Here is a 23,845-nt window from a genome sequence, read left to right as displayed (position 1 = left end):
AAAAGGCCACTAAATAGCTCCCCCAATCAATACCCATTTTTTAATTTGATAAAAGTCAACAGCAGTGTAATGTTTGTAAATGGGCAAACCTTCAAGTGGGATATATACACCTCTCACCCAGGTGTTCATCAGTAAATAAATACTCACTGTAATGGCTTCTCGCCAGTGTGAATCATCCGGTGCACTGCCAGATTGTGGGAACTCTTAAAGGCCCGAGCACAATATTCACAGATATAATCCCTTTGATCTAAGAAAAATAATGTGGTTAGTGTTCTATTTAGACACCCTGTAAGTACTTTCCCTAGCTTACACAATAAGTAAGCCGATGATCAGGCAGGTCAATTCAGAGTAAAAGCAATATTGTTTTCAATGTATAAACACTTTAGGTAAACAAAATTTAAAAAAATATATATACAGTTTTGATCTTTCTTTTTTTAAAATCCATACATTTAGTAACATAAGACCCTGTTTAGAAAAACTCAAAAAAAAAAAAAAACCCCAGACAGAAATGTGAGAACTAGAACCCTAATCCCAATTTTATCATTAATCTGAGTCTTAGGTAAATTGTTCACCAAGTAAACAACTACATTTTCCATGAGTCTTATTCTTCAAAACAGTTTTTTCACAGATCATGAAAGCCGAATGTTAATATAGAATCTGGCATTAAAACAAAACAAAAAAACAGAAAAAGAATTTGGCATTCCACAGAAGAAAACTGATCCACATCTAAAATGGTAACCATACTCTGTTTCAGGTTTTAAAAATGTTACCCAAGATAAACAATTAAAATTCTCTGAAAAGACTCGAGTTGCTGCTGTCATATATATGTAAACAGTACTTGTATTTCTTTATCTTATTCTCCTACTCCACGTCTTCTATACTATTCAACTACTTCCACTTCCCTCTGTCACTTTACAACCCTCCCATCCAATTACACAGAATTTTTGATGAATTTGATAACATGGTGTGGAATCTGTGGGACAAAGGAGCATTGTACTTTTTTGTTTCTTTATCACCTGGTGCCTGGAGAGCCCATGAGCAAAAAGGTCCTCAATATATATATATATATATAGAGAGAGAGAGAGAGAGAGAGATATTTTTTTGAATGTTACTTTCCCGAGAAACTTTTATTTTATTAAGGCCCTGGACATTAGGGGGTTATCTGTTATAGCAGCTCAGTTACACCAATTATTTTATTTTATTTTTGAAATATACATTTGTTGAGTGAATGACCACTATAATTTCTACTTTAATTTAAAACTGGTTGTCAGAAATTACTTTTCTGTGGCATAAAACAGTACTAACTGGGAGCAGGAGTAAAGAAACTGTAGCACCTATCAAGAAACAGTAAAGGTAGTATTCTCTCTCAAAAAACATGATATAAAGAAAAGATTGTAGACTTTGAAGTGATTAAGATCCAAGTTCAAATCCTGGTGTTTTGAAAAAGTCTTCCATGTGCCAGGCTCTGTGCATTAAATAGCACTTTATATGTTATCTCATTTCATCCTTACAATAACTCTGATATTGGTATCCTTTATTTACCAATGAGGAAAAGTGAGGAGAAATAAAGTAACTAGCCTAACGGTAAATGAAGGAGACAGAATACCTATATCAGTATGACCCTGGGCAGGAGACATGATATTTCTGCAACTGAAATTCTTAATTTTATTCTCTAAGATCACTGAGAAGAAAACTTATGTAATAATCATGTGTCTGGCACATACTCAGTGGTATGTACTCAGCTCAATCTGTCCCTATTAACTGCACTGCAATGAGATTATCAGTGGTTACAAATAAATGGAATTTAAGTCCATAATATGTACTGTAAAGACTCTCAGTTTCTCTTTTTGAGTTAACACTTTCCACAGCAGTTTGTAAACAAATTCAATAGCTAGTCTTTATGATTTCTATAGCAGAAGTTCCAGGGGCTATTGAATGGTTAACCACAAACTATAAGCAAACCTTTTACATTTAGGCTTTCTTCCCCATATGCCCCGTTTTTAATCCATAATACCTACTGCAAGTATCTACCTGAAGCAGAACTAGAAAATTCTGCTTCTGCAAAAATCAGCTATGTTTTACAGGCAAGTTGCTTTAGTACTGCTAAGCCTCAGTTTTCTTAGCTGTAAAACAAGGCAATACAAACAAACTTAGTGGTGCTGAGTGGACAGATTAGCAATAATATACATATTTAGTCCACAGTTAATATCAGAATAAATACTGAATAAAAAAGATCATTATCCTAGTTATAGAAGTTCTCAAAGTCATCAAAGGATAAAAGTTCAAAAGCCCTAGTTTGTTCAACTCTTGTAAAATAAAATCTTATTACATTTTATTTTCATACCTTTATCCTACACTTGACTACAAACTCTTTTAAGATTTATATTAGAAAAAATTGTATCAATACCAATCTGCACATCTAAAGTATAGTGCAATTATCTAATTGATAAACATTGTATTTTAAAAAGTACCCGTATGATGTTTAGCATGTCGCAGAAGTTGCTTCTGTAGCCTGAAGAGTCGTCCGCAGGAGGGATGGGGGCATACATATTTCTTTTTCAGCAAATGCTGGTATTTAATGTGATGCTAAACCAGTAAAAGAAAGTGAAAAGGGATAAAAATTAAGGCTTCCTGAAAGCTTTTTTCTTTGCTAAGTGCTAAGTGCAAATAACCAAATACTTTGTATATGGATATTGAGACAGTTTAGTAAAATGATTAAGAACATAGGCTACAGAAATATATAGACCTGGGTTCCAAAGTGGGTCTGTCATTCACTAGCACTGTGATCTTAGGAGATGTACTTAACTATTTCAAACTCCACTTCTCATTTGTAAAATGGAGATAACAATATCTCACGGTGGTGTTGTGGAGAAAAAGAAATCAGATGTTGTGTAGTGCTTAGTGCAGCAAATGGCACACAGCAAAAACATAGTAGCTATTATTATAATAGAATCACAATCCAAAAAGTAAGGCCTTAGTCTCAGGTTATACTTGCTGCTAAAGATCAAACAGGCATTTCCTAAGCAGTATTTCACTTTCATGTTTTCTGCCAGACCTAAATATAAGATGTAACTTTACTCATTAAAAAAAAATCTACTTACTTAAGAAAAATAAAAACAAAACCCAAACTATACAGTATCAAAATCTGGTATGAGTTGCCAATTCAACTTTTTTCCTAATATACATTAAAATAAAATTGTTACTCTGTGTCTTAGTATGTTGTTACAATCATCTCTTGTATCAGAAATATTTATAGCACTTTGGGAAACACTAATATTCCAAGATTCCAAGTTTCCAAGGAAAGTCCTCTATTTGGGCTCAGTTTCTTAGTCACATTTTTTCTTAAAATATAATGTCCTATGGTTGAATGTGTCCACCAAAGTTCGTATGTTGGAAACTTAATCCTCAATACAACAGTGCTGAGACAACACCGGAGACTAATGGGAGGTGCTTAGGCCATAAGGGATCCACCCTTCCTCTTGCCCATGGACTGACAGAGTAAGAAGGCCCTAGCCAGATGCCAGTGCCATGTTCTTGGACTTCCCAGCCTCTAGAACCATGAGCTATTAATAATAAATGTCTGTTCTTTATAAATTACCCCGTCTCAGGTATTCCGTTATAGCAGCACAAACTACTAAGATAGAAAAATTAAAGTAATTTTATGTTTAAAGAAAGATTTTCTTAACATCGTATGTTAATGATAAAGCCTACACAAGCCAACAAATTATAAAGTCTCATAAAGTATGAGAACGAGCAATGGAACATAACCTGAAAAGCTGCCTTTTAATAACAACTTCACTGACCTGCAAATAGCGAGGGTGAGCAAGAACAGTTCCACATCCTTCCATCTCACACCGGACATACTGGATTGGAGGTTTTTTTCTATTATCAAAAGGTAGGAGAAAAGTTAGCAACAGAAAAGTGGCACTCTGCACAGTGTGGCCTTTAACTCAAACTGTGCTATAGGGAATTGCAATTTTACAATAGAAAGAATTAAAATCCCTTTACTGGTATATAGCTTGCTCATAATTTGTGTTAGAAGTAACCAGAAATTACTGAATGTTTGATAGAGTTTTAAAATAGCACAAATAAATCAGTAACTTCCAACAATGTAAACAGGAAGTATTAAGATTTTTAGAAACTTCAAGATCCTGCAATGAAAATAAAAACATGTGTCCATCAAAAACATTAATGAAGTTGCTTTTGTGAAATTTTTAAATAGCCATTCATTCATACAGGATTACTATTAGGTCTAAATATGTGAGCAAAGTGCCTAGCACCAAAATAAGGTGCAAAACAGTAGGAGTATAAATTCCTCACCTTCTTTTGGGTAAACGTGGACTTTTGTCATCTTTTCGCCTTCTTCCTCTCCTATAATTAAAGACAGAGTAACTATCCACATATTCTGTATTGAAACTTAGAGTGAAGGATGGCTGAAGACATAATATATACACACACTCAAGGGCACAGAGCAAGTGGCAGACTCAAAGAATAACCCCGAATACAGAAAGCCAAAGACATATCTGGCAAATCAAGCAAGATTTTACTCTAAAGTAATTTCACTTTCAAATCAGTCCGCATCATAGATTAAATATATACCTTCAATAAATTATGCATTACTATAAAAGATTTGGATATACCTGAATGTATTGCTTGAAGAATTACTATAGTCTACCACCTAAATTTAGTCAATTTAAAAAGCAGAATAAGTCTATTACCCCAAAAGCCTAAGAACATAAACTATACTAGGTCATGAAGGATACATGCAATAGAACCAAAAAGCCTAAATACTTAAAAAAAAAACCACACAAAAAAACAAACAAACAAAAAAACAACCACCTCTCCAATGAAACTGTCAGCTGCTTGAGGCCAAATTTTCTTAATTAAAAAAAAATACATATTTTGAAGTATGTATATGTCAACATCCTTCCTCACACTCCTACCCCTCTTTTCCACTAGTAGTTTCAAAATCTGTTTAATTTTCATTTTTAGTAGTAATTGCCTACTCACTTCCTAGGAGGTTCCTCATCCTCCCTAATTTCATTCTCTTCTTCTTTCACTTCTACCTCTACTTCCACTTTAATTTCCTTCTTCTCTTTCTCTTCTTTCACCTTCCCTGATTTTCTCCGTGGCTTTGGGGTTTCCCTGAAAACACAAATACATTTCAACACTGGTATCCCACAAAGGATCTTTTCAAGGAAGAGTATAACAACAAATTAAACCCTAGGGTTATCATCAATTTATTAGAAAATTATGATCCTCAGTTCATGAAATGTCACTTCCCACCAATTATTCTTCACATTTACAGTAATTTTATATATATTTAGCATGTCTATGGGATAATCCCCCAGGTTAAAGATGCCTAAGAATCAAATCTCACTATAATTTTAAAGAGAAACAGGAATAAGTAAAAAAATTCTAAGCATTCAGGCAATTCACAATACCTTATTAAGATAAAACATGTAGACATCATAAAAATTTGGATATAATTAAAATAAAGTACTATAAATGGAAGAGAGAATTGTATGAGGATGTGATATCAGATTTACAAAACAAGTAATTACTTATTTAATATTAATTCTACACTCATTAGTTTGGCAATAAGACAAAAGCATACAATAGCGCTTTCCTACTTATTGTCCACTGATATGTCTGGAGAAAGATATGATACATGCCTTTCTAAGTGGGGTTTGTAGGTCTCATCTCTTGGGTCATCTTTGAATGGTATTTCCTCTTCACTGATTAACATCTCTTCTTCCTCCTCTTCCTCGTCACTACTAAAAACAAGCAAATAGAAATGATAAATTCTGGTTGTAAAGATCATGTCTGACTGAATTTTATTACATAATTTATTTAAAAGTTGCCAAAAATTCACAGTAAGTTATCTAGGATTTTCATCCTTTTTATCTAGCTGGACTGAAATCTATCTGCTTTATCCTAAAGAATGATAATTGAAACTAAAAATACATAAATCCTAAATATGCAATCACTTTATTAAATAAAGGTAGGGTGTTAACTACTCAATGGCACTCAAAGTTAAAAAACAATTGACTTTGTTAATACTATGTCTAGCAATCTGCTGTATCAAAAAAGACCTAACAACAGACAAAATATAACTTACCATACAAGATACTGACAAAGTCTCAAAACCCTGGTAAAAACACCCATATTCCACACTAGTGCTTAGCATGGAAGAAGCCTCAAAATAGAAGGTATTGAAGACATGGTTTGTGAACTACATAACTAAAAATTAGGAGATGTGAAATCTCCTAAATTTAATATTAAAACTGAAGTTAATTTCTCTTACAGCTCAAAATCTTTTCAAGTAGAAAACTTCTAAATCATTTACTGCAATTATGCTCTATGTCCCCAAAGGTTTAAATATTAAATTTGAAAAGCTTTTTTTTTTTTTTACCTAATGCCGCCTGGAGACTGATGCTCTTCTCCAACATCTGGAAAAATAAAGCCAAGACAAAACTTTATTTATGTAGATATATTTTCTCTCACAGCCAAGAGATTCCAAGCAAATTACTACATGAGGTAATTATACAAAGGAAGAATATCTGCAAATTATCAAAAAGAAATCCTAGCTATGCCACTATGCCATATCCATCCCTGAAATTTAAGCTATTTAGGTAAATGTTCAATATTACATTTAACATAAAAAAGGAACTGGCTATAAGTAACCATATTCTACTTGTACTGTACCATAATCAAGCTGATCTGTGTTTGGTTCTGACTTGCAGATGAGCTGCAGTGAACCAGTCTTGGACCGAGAGCTTCGGGTGTTCTCTGTGTCACGATGGCGAGAGATAGATGTCCTGCTACTACTGCGCCAGCCCCGGCTAGGTCTAGTTGCAGCAACGGAAATTTCCTGAGGGAGGCCAGAATTGTCGTCGTCTTCTTTCTCTTCCTTGGGATCTAGATAAAAACACATGTTATTCTTTTTAAAGTTTATAGTTAACCAATAACCATCCCTGTATACCCATTAATTGTAAATATAGTCAAAGAAGAAGATAAATGTTTTTTAAAAGGAAAAAAAAACCCTGATTTATACTAAAATAATAGAAAAAACAAGATGAAAGGAAAATTAGGTAAAACTTATCCTTAATGTCATCACACTGAAGAAATTAAACTTCATGTTGCAAAGCAGTAATTTTATATTATCTTAACTACTAACAAATGCAATGCTAAATATGCAAAATACACCTAAGTAATTCAGTTCATGGAATTCTAAGCTTTAGATCTAAGTTTGAAAAAACTAAATTAAGTAGTCCCAGAAAGATGACTAGAACTACAGAAGTCCCAAAAAGAATGAATGAACTATAGATCTAGTTTTAACAACCAAACGATTCTGTAAGAAATTGCTAAAGAGGAATTCCGTAACAGGAATGTCTTTCCTTGACTCTAATCAACAGTTTTACTTAGAACTGTATTATGAATTTGAATTACTCTACAGAGCAATCCTATGGCAGGACAAAGTCGAGCTCCACTGTTGTTCTGTTTCAGTTGTCCTATAATACACTGTGCACAAGCACGCAAACAAAATCTGTTATTATTATCATGTATTTCCTCATACTTTAAGGGTGAATGAAGTGAGGTAGGTCATCTTCTCCTGAGCAATAAATAAAAAGTTAACATTAGATACTGGCTCTCATACCTCGAGTAGCTTATTACTTAGAAGCGAGCTCATTTTGACAATGGAAGATTCTTTAATAATTTCAGCACGGGAAAGGCCTTCATTATCAAACAAAATATCAGGTCATAGGACTGATACACCCGACTACATAAACACAATTGTCTACATAGGAAAATCAACTATAAGCAAAATCTAACAATCCAATAAAAGAAATGGCACCTCAGTAAAAACATGGCTTTCAAACATACAAAGAACAAAAAAAGCTCAATCCACTCATAACAAGAGAGACTCAAATGAAAACCATAGTGCGATGTCATTTTCCACCTATCATACCAACAATGATCCAAATGTTTGTCAACACACTGTATTAGAAAGGCTGTAGGAAAAAGGCACTCTAATACACAGATAGTATGGATATTAGCAAAACCTCTATGGAGGACAACTTGGCAACATATAACAAAATTAAACATGCATATACCTTTTCACATGAAATTTAACTACCAGAAATTTATCCTACAAAATTACAATCACACTTATAGTATAGTTTTTAAGTAGCAAAAGAGTCGAAAACAAAATATTCGAAGGGGATTGGTTTTATGAATTATAATATATATGTATGTGTGCCTATAAAAGATATTTATATCTTACATATGATAACACTACTAGAAGGACATATGAGAAATTGATAAACACTGGTTACCTTCAGGGAAGGTCTAATAATATGTCCAGCAATTTCAGCTCTAAGGATCTACCCCAGGAAAATAAACTGGCACGTGGGGGTTCACTGTAGCATGTTTGTAACAGCAAAGAACAGAAACAACCAACCCTCTGTCAATGAGATAGTATTTTAATAAACCATGATATATACCCATGAAGAAATACTATGTAGAGGTATCTACAGAGACATAGAATTGTTAGCCAAAAAATTGTTAAGTGTAAAAAAAGACACAAAACACTATGAACAGTATGGTAATATTTTTTCTTAAAATTTAAGTCTAAAGAATTGTTTCCTCCACTATGGAACAAAGTGGTGACAGACAGCTACTTTAGCTTTAGCTATAGTGTTTTAAAGTGTTATCAGAATGTATTAATGTAATGGAATGAAATTAGTACCTTTCTCACCCTTCTTCTATCTGAGCTATTTTAATTAGAAAATGTTAAGAGGTGAAACCTTAAAGACCATCTAGTCTAAGTACAACCCAATAAGTTTTACTTATAATGTAAATGGATGGTCAAAGGAGACAATTTGTTCAAGATCAGCTTGTTCAAGCTCTAGATTTAGTTATGCTTACCCAAGTTTGATAACTTTGATCTAACTTTGATTTTGAGATTAATAATCAAAGACTTTTAAAAGAATTTCTTCAAAGAGAACAATTCAACACCCTATATGAAGTATTACAACATTTAATAGAAAAAAAAAATCTTTCTTTCCCTCAACCCAAATCCACCAAGTTAGACTTTGAACCCACTCCATAACCTCTTGTACTCAATAAAGCTCTTTCTTCTCCACGATAAAAGGAATTGTATGCCCACAACTTCCCATACTGTCAATCGTATCCATTCAATAAATGATGCCAAATTGATAAAAACAGCTTATCTTTATGAATGAAGTATACTGGCCTATCTTACTCAACCCCCAAAACTCTAATCTTAAAAAAAAAGTAAAAAGCACTGCCAGAAAGTGACAGCGAAAATGTCTCTCCAAAAAAAACACATGCACATAATGAAAAAACTGTCAGAATTAACTTTGTAGAAACTCTGGAAAATACATAAAAGGTTTACAAAAAACAAGGTTTACAGCTGAAAAGAAAAAAGAAAAAAGTAAGTTAAACAAGACATTTAAGGAAATCTGTGTCAAATCATTTGCTGAACATAAGCTAAAGGAAGAGAGCCTTTAGAGACTATATAGTCCAAAGAATATGGTTTAAAAAAAATATGCTCAAAGAGCTAAAGGAAATCATTGACAAAGAACTAAAAGAAATGAGAAAAACAATGTTTCAACAAACACAGACTACCATCTAAGCATACCAATAAGAGTCCCAGAAGGAGAGGAGAGAATGGGCAGAAAGAGTATTTGAAGAAATATTGGAGGAAAACTTCCCAACTTTACTAAGAGCCATGAATCCATACAAACAAGAAGTTTAATGAACTCCAAGTCGGGTAAATGAAAGAAATCCACACCCAGACAGGCACATTATTATCAAATGGTCAAAAGTCAAAGAATCATGAAAATAGCAAGAAGTGACTCACTGGGAACAAGGATGTTCAATCAGATCAACAGCCTAATTCTAATTCGCATCAGAAACCATGGAAGACAGAGGCAGTAGATGACATATTTAAAGAGATGAAAAGTAAAAACTATCAAGCAAGAATTCTGCAGTTGGCAAACAGATCCTTTAAAAATAAAGGAAAAATTAAAACATTACCAAAAAAATAAAAACAGTTTGTCACTAGCAGACCTGCCCTACAAAAAACGCTTTAAGGAGTCCTCCAAGCTGAAATGAAAGGACACTAGATGGCAACTCAAAGCCATAAGTAAAAACACTCGTAACGGTTACATAGGCAAATATAAAATTGTATTATTGTATTTTTAGTTTAGAACTTTTTATTTCCCTATATGATTTAAAAGACAAATGTATAAAACAACAATTAAAAATTTATGTTAATGGGCACACATCAAAGATATAATTTGTGACAATAACAACATAAAGAACGAGGAACAGAATGATACAGAGCAGAGACTTGTTTACTACTGAAGCTAAATTGGCATTAATTTAAACTAGACAGTTAAAAGTTTAAGATATCAAATATAACCCCCAGGTAACCGCTAAGAAAATAACTGAAAAACATGCAGAAAAGAAATTAAGAAGGGAATCAAAACAGTACACACTACAAAAAAAAAAAAAAAAATCAAACACTAAAGGAAATACGAAAGATCAAAACAAGAAGATACTAAGACATGTAGAAAACATAGGAAAAAGGCATAAGGTCATCCTTATCGGTAATTACTTTAAATGTAAATGGATTAAACTCTCAAAAGGCAGAAATAAACAGAATGGACTTTAAAAAAAAATGACCCATCTATATTGTCTTATATAAGAGGCTCACCTTAGATCCAAAGACACAAATAGGTTCAAAGTAAAAGGATGGAAAAAAAATATTTCATGCAAATAGTAAGCAAGAGAGAGCAGCGGTGTTTCATTATTTCCTAGGGCTGATGTATCAAACCACAACAAATTGGGATAGATTAAAACAACAGAAATCCACTCTCCCACAGTTCTGGAGGCTATGAGTCTAAGATGAACACGGTAGCAGAGCCACATTCCCTATGAGATTCTGGGTAGAATCACTCCCTGCCTCTTCCTATCTTTTGGTGTGGCCAGCAATCCTTGGCATTCCTTGGATTGCAGCTTCTAACTTTAATTCTATTTCTGTCATCATAGAGTGTTTCCCCTCCATGAGTTTTGTGGTTTTTCTTTTATAAGGAGATCAGTCATAGTGGATTAGGGCCCAACCTAATTCAGTATAACCCATCTTAACTTGATTACATCTGCAAAGACTATTTCCATTTAAGTTCACATTGATAGGACCTCAACACATTTTGGGGGGAACAAAATTCAACCCACAAAAGTCCATGTCTTCTGGCCCCCTAAAATTCATGTCCTTCCAATATGCAAAATACATTTACCTAATCCCAACATCCTAGAGTCTTAACAGGTTCCAGCGTCAACTCTAAGTCCAAAATCATATCTAAATATCACCAACTCAAAATTCTCAAATCTCATCATCTAAATCATTTATATCAGTTATCTGTAAATGAGACTTGGGGTATGGCCCATTCTGGAGCAAAATTCTTCTTCAACTGTGGAGCTGTGAAACCAGAAAACAAGTTATCTACTTCCAAAACACAATGGTTTGATAGACATAGAATGGATATTTCCATATCAAAAGGGAGAAACTGGAAGAAAAAAAGTCATGGGTCCCTGGCAAGTCCAAAACCTAGCAAAGCAAATTCCATTAAATTTTAAGGCCTAAGAATAATCCTCTGTGGATCAATGCTTTGTACTCTGGGCCCACTGGGGGAAGAGCCCTGCTCTCTAGCCCCAGGAGGTTTTGTATGCCCACGCCTCTGCATTTGTGGCTCTATCCTCAGAATCATTCTTCTTTCATTTCATCCTGTCTCTGTTCTTTTCAGTCAAGTCTGCCAGTGATTCTGCTGTTATAAAATTCCTGAAAACCTTGTCAGTCTCTCATGTAATTCATGGGGTCCAAGCCACCAAACAAGAGGGTCCTCCACAGATCTTTCTTGGCTAATTGCATCTCTACTCTGGGAACAGCTGAGATGGTTGATGGGATCCACAAGTTGACTGGAACCACACCTTATCTCTTTAGAAAACAGCCGTCCAGTCATACCCTTGATCCTATACCAAATACACTATCTGAATAGGCACAAAAATTTCTAAATTATCAACTGCTGATTCCTCTTTGCTAAACAATTCATTCCTCAAGTTATCTCTTTCCTCTCACATTTTAGTACAGCAAGGAGAGCAAGGTGCAGCAAGGAGAAGCCAGGCTACACCTTCTACACTTTGCTTGGAAATGTTCTCAGCTAAACATCCAAGTTCATTGCTCACAAGTTCTATTAAATACTTTCCACTCAATGACAAAATACAATTCAGTCAAATTCTCTGCAACTTTGTAACAAGGATCACCTTTTTTCCCACTGTCCATTTCCTTCTGAAGCCTTCCCAAATTGCCTTTAACATCCATATTTCTGTCAATCATCTCTTCAAGGCAATCTAGGCTGCTTTCTCAATCAAGCACCTCAGAATATACCCAGCCAATATCCACTACCAATCCCAAAACTATGTCATATTTTAAGGCATTTTGTTACACTTCACTTCAGTACCAAAACCTACTAGTTTTCTAGGGCTGCCATAAATTACCATATAGGCTTATTAATCTGCATCTATTTCTAAATGTTACATACACAGGTACCTCAGTTAGGACTTGAACATCTTTTGGGAGGAAGCAATTTAACCCATAAAGGTGGTCCTACAAATATCAGACAAAATATGCTTCAATTGAAAAATTGTTACAAGACACAAAGAACACAACATATTGATATGAGGGTCAATCAATTTAGAAGGTATAGAACTATACAAAGCTAACAGAGCTCCAAGAGATATGAAGCAAAGATTGATAGAACTGAACAGAGAAATAGGTAATAACAAAATAATAGCTGGAGACTTCAATACCCCATTTCCAATAACAGATAGAACAACCTTCCTCATTTGTATAGTGGCAAGTAAATGAGAAAAAACATAATCAGAAGTTCAATAACAAATTATGGGACTCAAGCAATACTAGAAAAAAATTAGACCTAACAGACATCTATAGAATGCTTCACACAACAGAAGATACAATCTTCTCAAGTGTCAACAGTACATTCTCCAGGGTAATGTTGGGCCACAAAACAAGTTTCAATAAGTTTTAAAAGATTGTGATCATATATATAAAGCATGTGTATGTTCTCTGGCCACAATGGACTGAAACTAGAAATCATCACCAGAAGGAAAACTAGAAAATGCACAAATATGTGGATATGAAATAACATGCTCTTAAACAAGCAATGAATCAAAGAAGGATTCACAAGGTAAATTACAAAATACTTAAAAGAGGAATGAAAACAAAAATAAAACATATCAACACTTAGGGGTTACAATGAAAGCAATACTGAGAGGGGAATTTATAATAAATTATAAATTTATTGTATTATAAGTGCCTACATTAAAATAGAAAAAAGAAATCATATGCCTAATCGATAACCTAACATCATCCCCTAAGGAACCAGAAAAAAGAAACAAACAAACAAACAAAAAAAAACCCACAAAGTAAACCCAAAGCAAGTGGAAGGAAGGAAATAAAGATTATAAGAGAGATAAATGAAATACGAGAATGGAACACCAACAGAGAAAAAAAAAAAAAATCAATGAAACCAAAAGTTGCTTCTTTAAAAAGATCAACAAAATCAACAAGCTTCTGGCGAAACTAAGAAAAAAGAGAGAGAAGACCCAAATTACTAAAACCAGAAATTAAAGCAGGGACACAACCACTGAAATAAAGATCGTAAGAAAACACAATTAATAATTTTATGCCAACAAATTAGATAGCCTAGATAAAATAAACAACTTCTTGGAAACACAAATTACCAAAAAAAAAAAAAAAAAAAAAAATCAAGAAATAGAAAATGAGCAGACAAATGAATCAGTAAACAAAAACCAAAAACCTCCCAACAAAAAAGGACAGGAACAGACGGTTTCACCGGTGAATTCTATCAGACATTTAAAGAATTAACTCCCATCTTTCTCAAACTTTTTCAAAAACAGAAGATGGAACACTTCCCAACTCTTTCTATAAAGACAGCATTACTCTGACACCAAAGCCAGAAAAAGACATAAGAAAACGATAAACCAATATCCCTTGCAAATCAAATATAGCAGAATATTAACAGAATTAAACTCAATTATCAACTGAGACATATACCAGGATTATGAAGGTGGTTCAACACACAAAAATAAATGTAATACACCTCATTACTAGAATAAAGGAAAACAACACACAATCATCTCAATGTAGAAAAAGCATATGACAAAATTAAACAAACTTTCAGAATAAGAACACAAAACAAAGAATAGAATAGAACTTCCTCAACTTGATAAAAGGCATTTATGAAAATCCCAGAAGTCACATCATACTCAGTGGCAAAGAGTCAAAATTCTCCCCCCAAGATCAGGAACAAGACAAGGACGTAATCTTTCTTCACCTCTAGTCAACATTGCACTGAAAAACTTCTATCCAGAGCAACTAGGCAAGAAAAAAATTTAATAAGGCACCCAAACTAGAAAGGAAGAATTAAAACTATATTTCTAGTTGCAGATCAAATGGCTTTACATTAGAAAATTGTAAGAATTCATCAAAAAAAAAAACTATTAAAAGGTAATACACAAATTCAGCAAAGTGGCAGAATATAAGTTCATCACATAAAATTCAATTGTTTTAAATACATTAGCAATGAACAAAAAGAAAATTAAGATCGCAATACTCCCAAAATAGATGAACAGACTGAATGTAATCCCTATCAAAATCCCAGCTTCCTTTTCTGCAGAAATTGACAACCTGATCCTAAAATTCATTTAGACTAGCCAATACCATCTAGAAAAAGAAGAACAAAGTTGGAGGACTCACTTTGTTCTTCCCAATCTCAAAACTTACTGCAAAGCTACAGTAATCGTGACAGTGTAGTACTGGCATAAAGCTAAGCATACTTAGGGCAATGAACTGGATTAAGAGTCCAGATATAAACCCATCAAATGACTTTCAATAAGGTTGCCAATACTATTCAATGGGGGAAAGCACAGCCTCATCAACAAATGGTGCTGAGACAACTAGATATCCATGTGCAAAGAATGAAGTGGGACTCTTACTTTACACCATATACAAAAATTAACTCAAAATGGATCAAAGACCTAAATATATGAACTAACACTAAAAAATGCTCACAAGTGATGACAACCTACAGAATGGGAGAAAATATTTACAAGTCATGTATCTGATAAAGACTAATATCCAGAATATATAATTTTTTCAATTTAACAACAAAAATAGAAACAACCCAATTAAAACACAGGGAAAGGACTTGAACAGACATTTTTCTAAAGATATACAAATGACAAAAATGTACATGAAAAGATGCTCAAAAGTCATTAGTGAAATACAAATCAAAACCACGTAAGATTACCACTTCATACCCATTAGAATGGCTATGAAAAAAAAAGACAATAACAAGTGTTGACAAGGATGTGGAAAAATTGGAACCCTTGTACATTGCCGGTGGGCATGTAAAACAAGGTAGTCACTGAGCAAAACAGTCGGAAGGTCCTCAAAAACTTAAACACAGAATTACCATATGACCCACCAATTCTACTACTATATATACAGACATCTAAACAAATACTTGTACATGAAATGTTCTCCAGCAGTACAATTCACAGTAGCCAAAAATGTGGAAACAACCCAAATGTCCGTTAATCAGTGAATGGATAAACAAAATGTCATATATCCACACAATTGAATTTTTTCCTCAGCCATAAAAAGGAATGAAATATTAATACATGCTACAATATGGATGAACCCTAAAAACATTGTGGTTATATGACAGACACCAGACACAAAAGTCATATACTCTATGATACCAGTTACACAAAATATCCAGAATAGGTAAATTCATAGAGACAGAAAGTAGATCAACGTTTGGTGGGATTGGGGGGAGGGAATAAGAACGACTGCTTTCAATGGTACGGGGGTTTTCTCTGGTGGTGATGAAAATGTTTGGAACTAAACAGAAGTGATGGTTGTACAACAGTGTAAATGTACTAAATGTCATTGAATTGTGTGCTTTAAAATGATTCATTTTTTACAGTTAGTTTTTTGTTACACAAGTTTCATCTCAAAACAAACAAGCGCGCACACACACACACACACACACACGCATGCACACAGGCGCACTGTCAGGTTTCTGGAGCAGAAACTGACAATAGAAGGATAACCCATACATTAAGGTAACAATCATAACCAGGTAAGAAAAGAACCAAGTTTCTTCTGTGTGGTACTTCAAAGAAAATTTCTAGTTGTTTCTCATAACAGCAGTTAACTTTGAGGAGGTTCCTTAATAGATAAATAGGAAAGAAGAGAAAAAAACCATAGTAGCTTCAGTGAAGGAAGACATCAAACAAGTCACTGCCACAGCTGCGTGCAGGCATAGTGAATTCAACTACAGTTGACCCTTGAACGATACAGGTTTTCAACTGTGCAGGTCCACTCATCTGTGGACGTTTTTCAATAAATACGTTAGAAAACTTTCTGGAGATTTGTGATAAATTAAAAAAAAAAAACAGATGAACCATGTAGCCTAGAAACATTGAAAAATGAACAAATGATGTCATGAATGCATAAACTATATGTAGATGCTAGTATATTTTATCATTTACTCACATAAAATACACACAAATCTATTATAAAAAGTTAAAATTCATCAAAATTTACACCCACAAACTCTTACAGACTGTACACGGCACCATTTGCAGTTGAGAGAAATGTAAAAAAAGTAAAGATGTAATATTAAATCCTAACTGCATAAAATTAACTGTAGTACATACTGTACTACTGTAATAATTTTGTAGCCACCTCTGGTTGCTACTGCAATGAGCACAATGAGTATTTACTTAAAATGCTGAGGATAATCACCTCCACGTGAGCAGTTGTCTCCCCAGTAAATTGACTATATAGTAAAAGGTGATCTCTCACAGTTCTCTCGTATTTTGCATGGGGTTTAGTGTAATACTATAAACCTTTTAATAACACCATGGAGCCCGTATGAGGTGCCACTAGTGATGCTGGAAGTGCTCCCAAGAAGCAGAGAAAAGTCACAAAATTACAAGAAAAAGTTAAATTGCTTCATATGTACTGTAGGTTGAGGTCTGCAGCTGCAGTTGCCTGCCATTCCAAAATAAATGAATCCAGCATAAGAACCACTGTAAAAAATGAAAAACAAATTCATCAAGCCATTACTGCAGCTCTGCCTACAGGTGTGAAAACCTTGCACTTTTTGTGAAATATCTTATCTCATTTTGGAAAATGCATAAGAGAAAATGCACAAGGCAAGAAAGCATACCTACAGACTCTAATATGATTGCAAAAAACCAAAGTTACTATACAACAACTTAAAGCCAAAGAAAGGTGAAGAATCTAAAGCTGGGGAACTTAATGCCAGCAAAGAATGGTTTGATAATTTTAGAAAGAAGTTTGGCTTAAAAAATGTCAAGATGACAGGAGAAGTAGCTTCAGCGACCAAGAGGCAGTAGACCAATCCCCAGGTGCCATTAAGAAAATCACTGACAAGAAAAACTTTCTGCCTGAAGAGGCTTTTAATGCAGATAAAAGTGCTCTATTCTGGAAAAAATGCCGCTAAAGACACTTATTAGTAGGGAGAAGTGAGCACCAGGATTTAAGGCAAAAGACAAAAGACTTAAATCTGTTTCAGGCAAATGCAGTTGGGTTTATGATCAGGGCTGCCCTTAGCTATAAAGCTGCTAACTCTCGAGCCTTGAAAGGAAAAGATAAAAACCAGCTGCCAGTTTTGGGTTGTACAATAAGGCCTGGACAATGACAACCCATCTTCTGGCTTGGTTCCATTGATGCTTTGTCCCTGAAGTCAGGAAGTACCCTTGCCAGTAAGGGATTGTCTTTTAAAGTAAAGTTCTTCTGATATTGGACAGTGCCCCTGGCTACCCAGAATCCCATTAGTTTAACACTGAAGTGTCAAATTGATCTACTTACTGCCCGAACACAACATCTCTAATTCATCCTCTAGATTAGAGTCATAAGGATCTTTACGGTATATCACACACGGTACTCAATGGAAAGGACTGTCAATGCTATGGAAGAAAACCCCAATAGAGAGAACATCATGAAAGTCTGGAAGGATTACACCATTGAAGATGCCATCGTTGTTACAGAAAAAGGCACGGAAGCCATCAAGCCTGAAATAATAAATTCCTGCTTCAGAAAACTGTGTCCAGATGTTGTGTATGACTCCGTAAGATTTATGACAAGAGCCAGTCAAGGAAATCAAGAAAGACTGTAGATCCAGCAACAAAGGTGGAGCATCAAGATACGTGTTTCAGAGAAATTTAACAGCTAACAGATACCACACTAGGGGAATTAACAGAGTACGACTTGATGAAGATGAACACTCCCAAACCAGTGACAGAGGATGAGGAAAACGACATAGAAGCAGTGCCAAGAAACAAACAGAGATTACATAATTTGGCAAAAGGGTCCCAGTTATTCAAGACTGCTTTTGACTTCTTTTAGGACATAGATCCTTCTATGACTCGGGCACTGAAACTAAAGCAAACAATGGAAGCATTGGTACCATACAGAAATATTTCTAGAGAAATGGAAAAGCAAGAGTCATATAGAAAATATGATGTATTCCCATAAAATTATACCCAGTATGCCTGCCTCTCTTGCCTCCCCTTCCACTTCCTCCATCTCTTCTGCCTCTACCACCAAGACCCCAAGATCAACCCCTCTTCTTCCTGGTCCTCTTCAGCCTAGTCAACACGAAGACAACAAGCGTGAAGAAGCCCTTTATGAAGATTCACTTCCACTTAATGAACAGTAAATACATTTTTTCTTCCTTATGGTTTTCTTAGTAACATTTTCTTTTCTCTAGCTTGCTTTACTGTAAGAATACAGTATATAATACATATAACATACAAAATATGAGTTAATCAACTGTTACTGGTAAGGCTTCTGGTCAACAGTAGGCTATCAGTTGTTAAGTTTTGGGGGAGTCAAAAGTTACATGGAGGTTTTTGAAGGAGGTTGGTGCCCCTAATGCCTGTGTTGTTCAAGGGTTAAATGTACATTCCTGAAAGAAGAAAGGATAAAGTAAGAGTAGTTGACTCTGAATTACAACAATAAGAGACTGGCACTACTGGCAGGAATGTTTTCTTGTGTTAAGAGTGACTCATCTCAATCCTACAGCTAGAGGTAACATTTTCCAAACAGGCTAACTCATCAAAATCCAAAAGATGAGAGCTACTTGATCATGATAAAATACTTGAAGTTAGAAGGGCCATTCTAATATAATCAAAGCTAATATTTGATTGTTGAGCAAAACAAGGGTGTGGCTGGTTGACAGCCTATGAAGAAACTAAAGATCCTCTCTCTCCTTGATATTTTTTTAAATATTTAAGTTTCTTCTAGGAAACTAACAAACCTTAAATATTTATTAAATGCCAGGCAACATAATATTTCTTCCATTTCTCTAAATTCAGTTCTTATATCCCTGTCAAATAATTCTTTTTCTTCTTATCTTGCAGATGAGGAAAGCAAGTAATTGACTTTCCCAAGCTCATATATTAAGATATGGAACTGGGAATTGAATCCAAGTATATCTAAGTCCAAAGCCTATATTTTTTTTACTAAGTCCCACCTAACCACACAAAAGAGGTGAAAGAGCACCAGTGCAAGGGCTCAATTCAGATTTGGCTCACTCTTCCTTAGCCTTGGGTACAAGTGCCCAGAGAGGGCCCCATTTATCCAATATATAGACCTAAAAGACACATAACAATTATTCCCTAAAAGAGAATTTTTAATATAAAACTGAATGTGGTATTTCATTAGAACTGGAGGAATTTTTGTGTGTGTGATTAAAAATCAGAAAAAAGGCCAGGCGCAGTGGCTCATGCCTGTAATTACAGCACTTTGGGAGACCAAGGCAGGAGGATCACATGTGGCCAAGAGTTTGAGACTAGTCTGGGCAACATAGCAAGACCATGTGTCTACAAAAAATAAAAAATATTAGCTGTGGGTGGTAGTGTACACTTGTAGTCCCAGATGCTGGGGAGGCTGTGCCAAGAGAATGGCTTGAGCCTGGGAGTTGAAGGTTGCCGGGAGCTGTCACTGCACCACTGCACTGCAGCTGGGGCCACAGAGTGAAACTCTGAGAGACTCTGTCTTTAAAACTAACAAACAAACAAAAAGTCAGAAGAAAAAAAAGCTGAGATTTTCAAACTTTAAAAAATTAAATAACTTTTACATTCTAACCTGGTTTACGCATTTTTAAATCAATAATACTGTTAATGTATATGTATGTGTTAATACTTATACTACATTTTTCTTTCTTTTCCTAGTCCTCTCACTGTTTACAATATCTATATATGTTTCCATTTTCTTTCTTACCTATTTCAGAGCAGACATAAGCCACTGGAGCAGGTAAAAAGTAAAGGACAAAAAATACTAAACTTTGACAAAATTTCTAGGATGATATTAAAAGTTTAGGGCAAAAAAAGAATCACAAAGTAATGGCATTAACTTTTAAAGTACAGGCATTAGGTAAATTAGTTCTGTCTCTTAAAAAAACATTAATAGACTTTGCTTAGACATAGGTTTGAGGTGAAAGGATGCTTTCCCTTTGAAACTGTAGCCCTTAAAACTAGTGTTTATTAACTTAATGTCTCTACAGTTAACAATTATTAATAACTCAACATTTAAGTTTAAATAAATATGCCTGAACTCTGAAGGATAAGTGGTAGCTAGATGATAGAGAAGAGGAAGGAAAAAGAAAGAGTGGATAAACATCCTGAAGTGAAAACTGAAAGATCAACATAACGCAGAAAAAAGACGACAGAAACTGTCATCATTTATCATACTGAGGAGTCAGAAAAAAGTCTAAATAAGAAGGTCCTTGCAGAATTTTGGATCTTATCCTAACAGCCACAGAAAGAGTTTAAGTAGAAAGGTGGCATGATCAGATTTGCATTTTTAATGTTCATTCTGGCTGCAGGCTAGACAATGAGCTAGGTGGGGGCAAGAGTAGATGCCAGGTGACCAGCTTAAAGCCCACTGCAATATACCAGGCAACAAATAATAATAGCTCTAAAAAGGGCAATTACGTTGGTGATGGAAAGAATAAGAGATATGAGAAATACTTAGGAGACAGACCAGACAGACCTAGATAATGACTTAATAAAGCGATAGAGAAAACAAGAGATACCAGGGATTCTGGTTTCTAGATTTCTGACTTGAACAATTGGACAAATGAAGGAAACACACACAAAAAAATCAGATGTTTTCTGATTTTTTGAAGAGACTACTTTTGAGAATATGTGTTTCGCTTTGGGTAAGTTGAGATGTCTGCTGCATAAACTATGAATGGGCCTGAAGTTCAGAGGAGGGGATCTGTGCTATATATATAAAATTAGGAATTGACAGCACATAAAAAGAAACTGTTGTTACGGTCTAGATTTAGCTTGGTCCACATAAAACGAATCATTTTCAATATATATGAAATGTGTTGTTTTTAGCTATCCCCAACATCCGGCTAATTTCACTGATTTCTCTCTTCCAGCAGCAGTTTTGAATTGCAAAATATATTAAAAACAACCATAGTACAATCTGGCTGTGTTCAGGTCACTTTATCTGGGGCATGAAAGATACATTCAAGTATGAGTATAACACTTATATTGAAGAGACATTTAGGAAAAGGACAATACAGGACAGTGCCACAAAATCAGAAAAGTTCAGAGATTTGGGAGATAATAAATATTACAGGAAGAAATCTGGGGGTCTACCTAACGAGAATTATTAGCAATAAGCTGGAAAAGTATCATCTACGTGGTAGAGGCCTTGAATCCAAGTCTAAGAAATCTGAAGTTAGATATTAGAGAATCTCTGAAAGTTACAAAGTAAGAGTTATCTGACCTGAGATAGATCTTCAGACTCCATGGCTTATTGGTAAGAAAGGGGAGATGGTTTGAGAGATGCAAATTAAAGAGACCAGCTGGAATGCAATTGTAATAGTACAGATTTAATAATAAGGGATTTACTTAAAAATTGTAATGAAAATAAAGTTGATACATTGAGGTTGGGGTGAGGACAAAATGAGCAGACCTTGACCATGGCAAAATATAGAAATAAGGAAGAAAGAGCTTTCATGAATTGCATGGCTTCCAACTCTATTATTCCACTAAAATAGCTGTTGTTATGGTTCCCAATGTCTTCATGTACAGTCATGTGCTACACAACAACATTTTCGTCTAGGATGGACCACATATATGATAGTTGTCCCAGAAGATTATAACAGAACTGAACCATTCCTATTGCCTAGCACCATCCTAGTGCAATGCATTACACATTTGTTTGTGGTGATGCTTGTGTAAAAGAATGTATTGCGCTGCCAGTCATATAAAAGTATAGCACAAACATCAATATACAGTACATGATACTTGATAAACTTCTGTATTATTGGTTTATTTACTATATTCTACATTTTACTGTTATTTTAGAATGTAGTCCTGCTGCTGCTCTTTTGTCTGGGGCTCTGGTGGCTGATGGGGGACAGCAGCTACCAACTAAGTTGAGCAAGAAACTCAAAGAGTTTCATTCAAAACAACAGGGTACAACGTGATGTTTTGATCTATGTATATACACTGTAGAAACAGCCAATCTAATTAACAAATCCATCACCTTACCAACTTAATTTTTTGTGGTGGAAATTTTAAAAATCTGTATTTTTAGCAATTTTGAAATGCACAATACATTATTAACTGTGGTCACCATGAAGTGCAATAGATCACTAAAACTTAGTCCTCCAGTCTAACTGAACCTTTGTACCCTTTCATCAACATCTCCCCTTTCCTCATCCCTCACCTGACCTCAGCCTCTGGTAATCACCTTTCTACTCCATTTCTACGAGACTGACTTATTTAAATTCTACATATAAGTGAGATCACACAGTATGTCTTTCTCTGCCTGGCTTATTTCACTTACCATAATATCCTCCAGTTCCATCCATGTTGTTGCAAATGACGGAATTTCCTCCTTTATAAAAGCTATATAGTATTCCATTGGTGTAGATATAGCACATTTTTTTTAATCCATTCCCCTGGTGGACATTAATCATCAGGGAAATTCAAATTAAAATCAGAATGAGCTATAACCTTATATCTGTTAGAACGGCTATTATCAAAAAGATGAATGATAACAAGTGTTGGCAACGATGCGGAGAAAAGGAAACTCTTGCACACTGTTAGTGGGAATGTAAATGGACAACAGTATCGAGGTTCCTCAAAAAACTAAAAACAGAATTACCCTATGATTCAGCTACCCCACTTCTTGGTATATACCCAAAGGAATGAAAATCGGTGTATCAGAGACAGCTGCACTTCCATTTTCATTTCAGCATTATTTCCAATAATATGGAAACAACCTAAGTACCCTATGGATTTTGAACTTCACAGCCCTCATAACTGTGTGAGCCAATTCCTTAAAATATATCTAACTCTATATACCCTAGTAGTTCTATTTCTCTAGTAAACCTGGCTAGCTAATTTAGACTCAAGTCCATTTATATAAAATGTCCAGAAAAAGCAAATCTGTATAGACAGAAAGTAGATTAATGGTTGCCTGGGACTGGGGGTGAAACCAAGGATTAACTATAAACAGACATGAAGGACATTACTGAGGTGAAGAAAAAGTTCTAAAAGTAGATTGTGATGATAGGTGCGAAACTCATAAAATTTATCAAGATCAATGAATTTTACATTTGAAATGGATGACTTTTATGGCATGTAA

At 34.7% G+C, this 23,845-nt stretch overlaps 1 protein-coding gene across 2 annotated transcripts in view; it reads right to left on the bottom strand.

The window, feature by feature from the left end:
• ZFP91 (ZFP91 zinc finger protein, atypical E3 ubiquitin ligase) overlaps window positions 1-23,845 on the bottom strand; it is a 40,859-nt gene that overhangs the window by 4,643 nt on the left and 12,371 nt on the right. The window contains exons 3-10 of one of the 2 annotated variants that reach the window (XM_069471433.1): window positions 6,709-6,921; window positions 6,416-6,452; window positions 5,676-5,777; window positions 5,011-5,145; window positions 4,321-4,371; window positions 3,804-3,882; window positions 2,472-2,586; window positions 148-247 (exon numbers count right to left, since the gene is read on the bottom strand). In XM_069471433.1, coding sequence (XP_069327534.1) covers window positions 148-247; window positions 2,472-2,586; window positions 3,804-3,882; window positions 4,321-4,371; window positions 5,011-5,145; window positions 5,676-5,777; window positions 6,416-6,452; window positions 6,709-6,921 — 832 coding nt within the window. The remainder of the gene's footprint in view (window positions 1-147; window positions 248-2,471; window positions 2,587-3,803; window positions 3,883-4,320; window positions 4,372-5,010; window positions 5,146-5,675; window positions 5,778-6,415; window positions 6,453-6,708; window positions 6,922-23,845) is intronic. The other variant, XM_069471435.1, reaches the window with a different exon arrangement.

Source organism: Eulemur rufifrons, chromosome 6, assembly GCF_041146395.1.
Source record: "Eulemur rufifrons isolate Redbay chromosome 6, OSU_ERuf_1, whole genome shotgun sequence".
NCBI lineage: Eukaryota > Metazoa > Chordata > Mammalia > Primates > Lemuridae > Eulemur > Eulemur rufifrons.
Note: the sequence above shows the minus strand (reverse complement) of the source record. Positions and strands in the feature narration are given on the sequence as shown.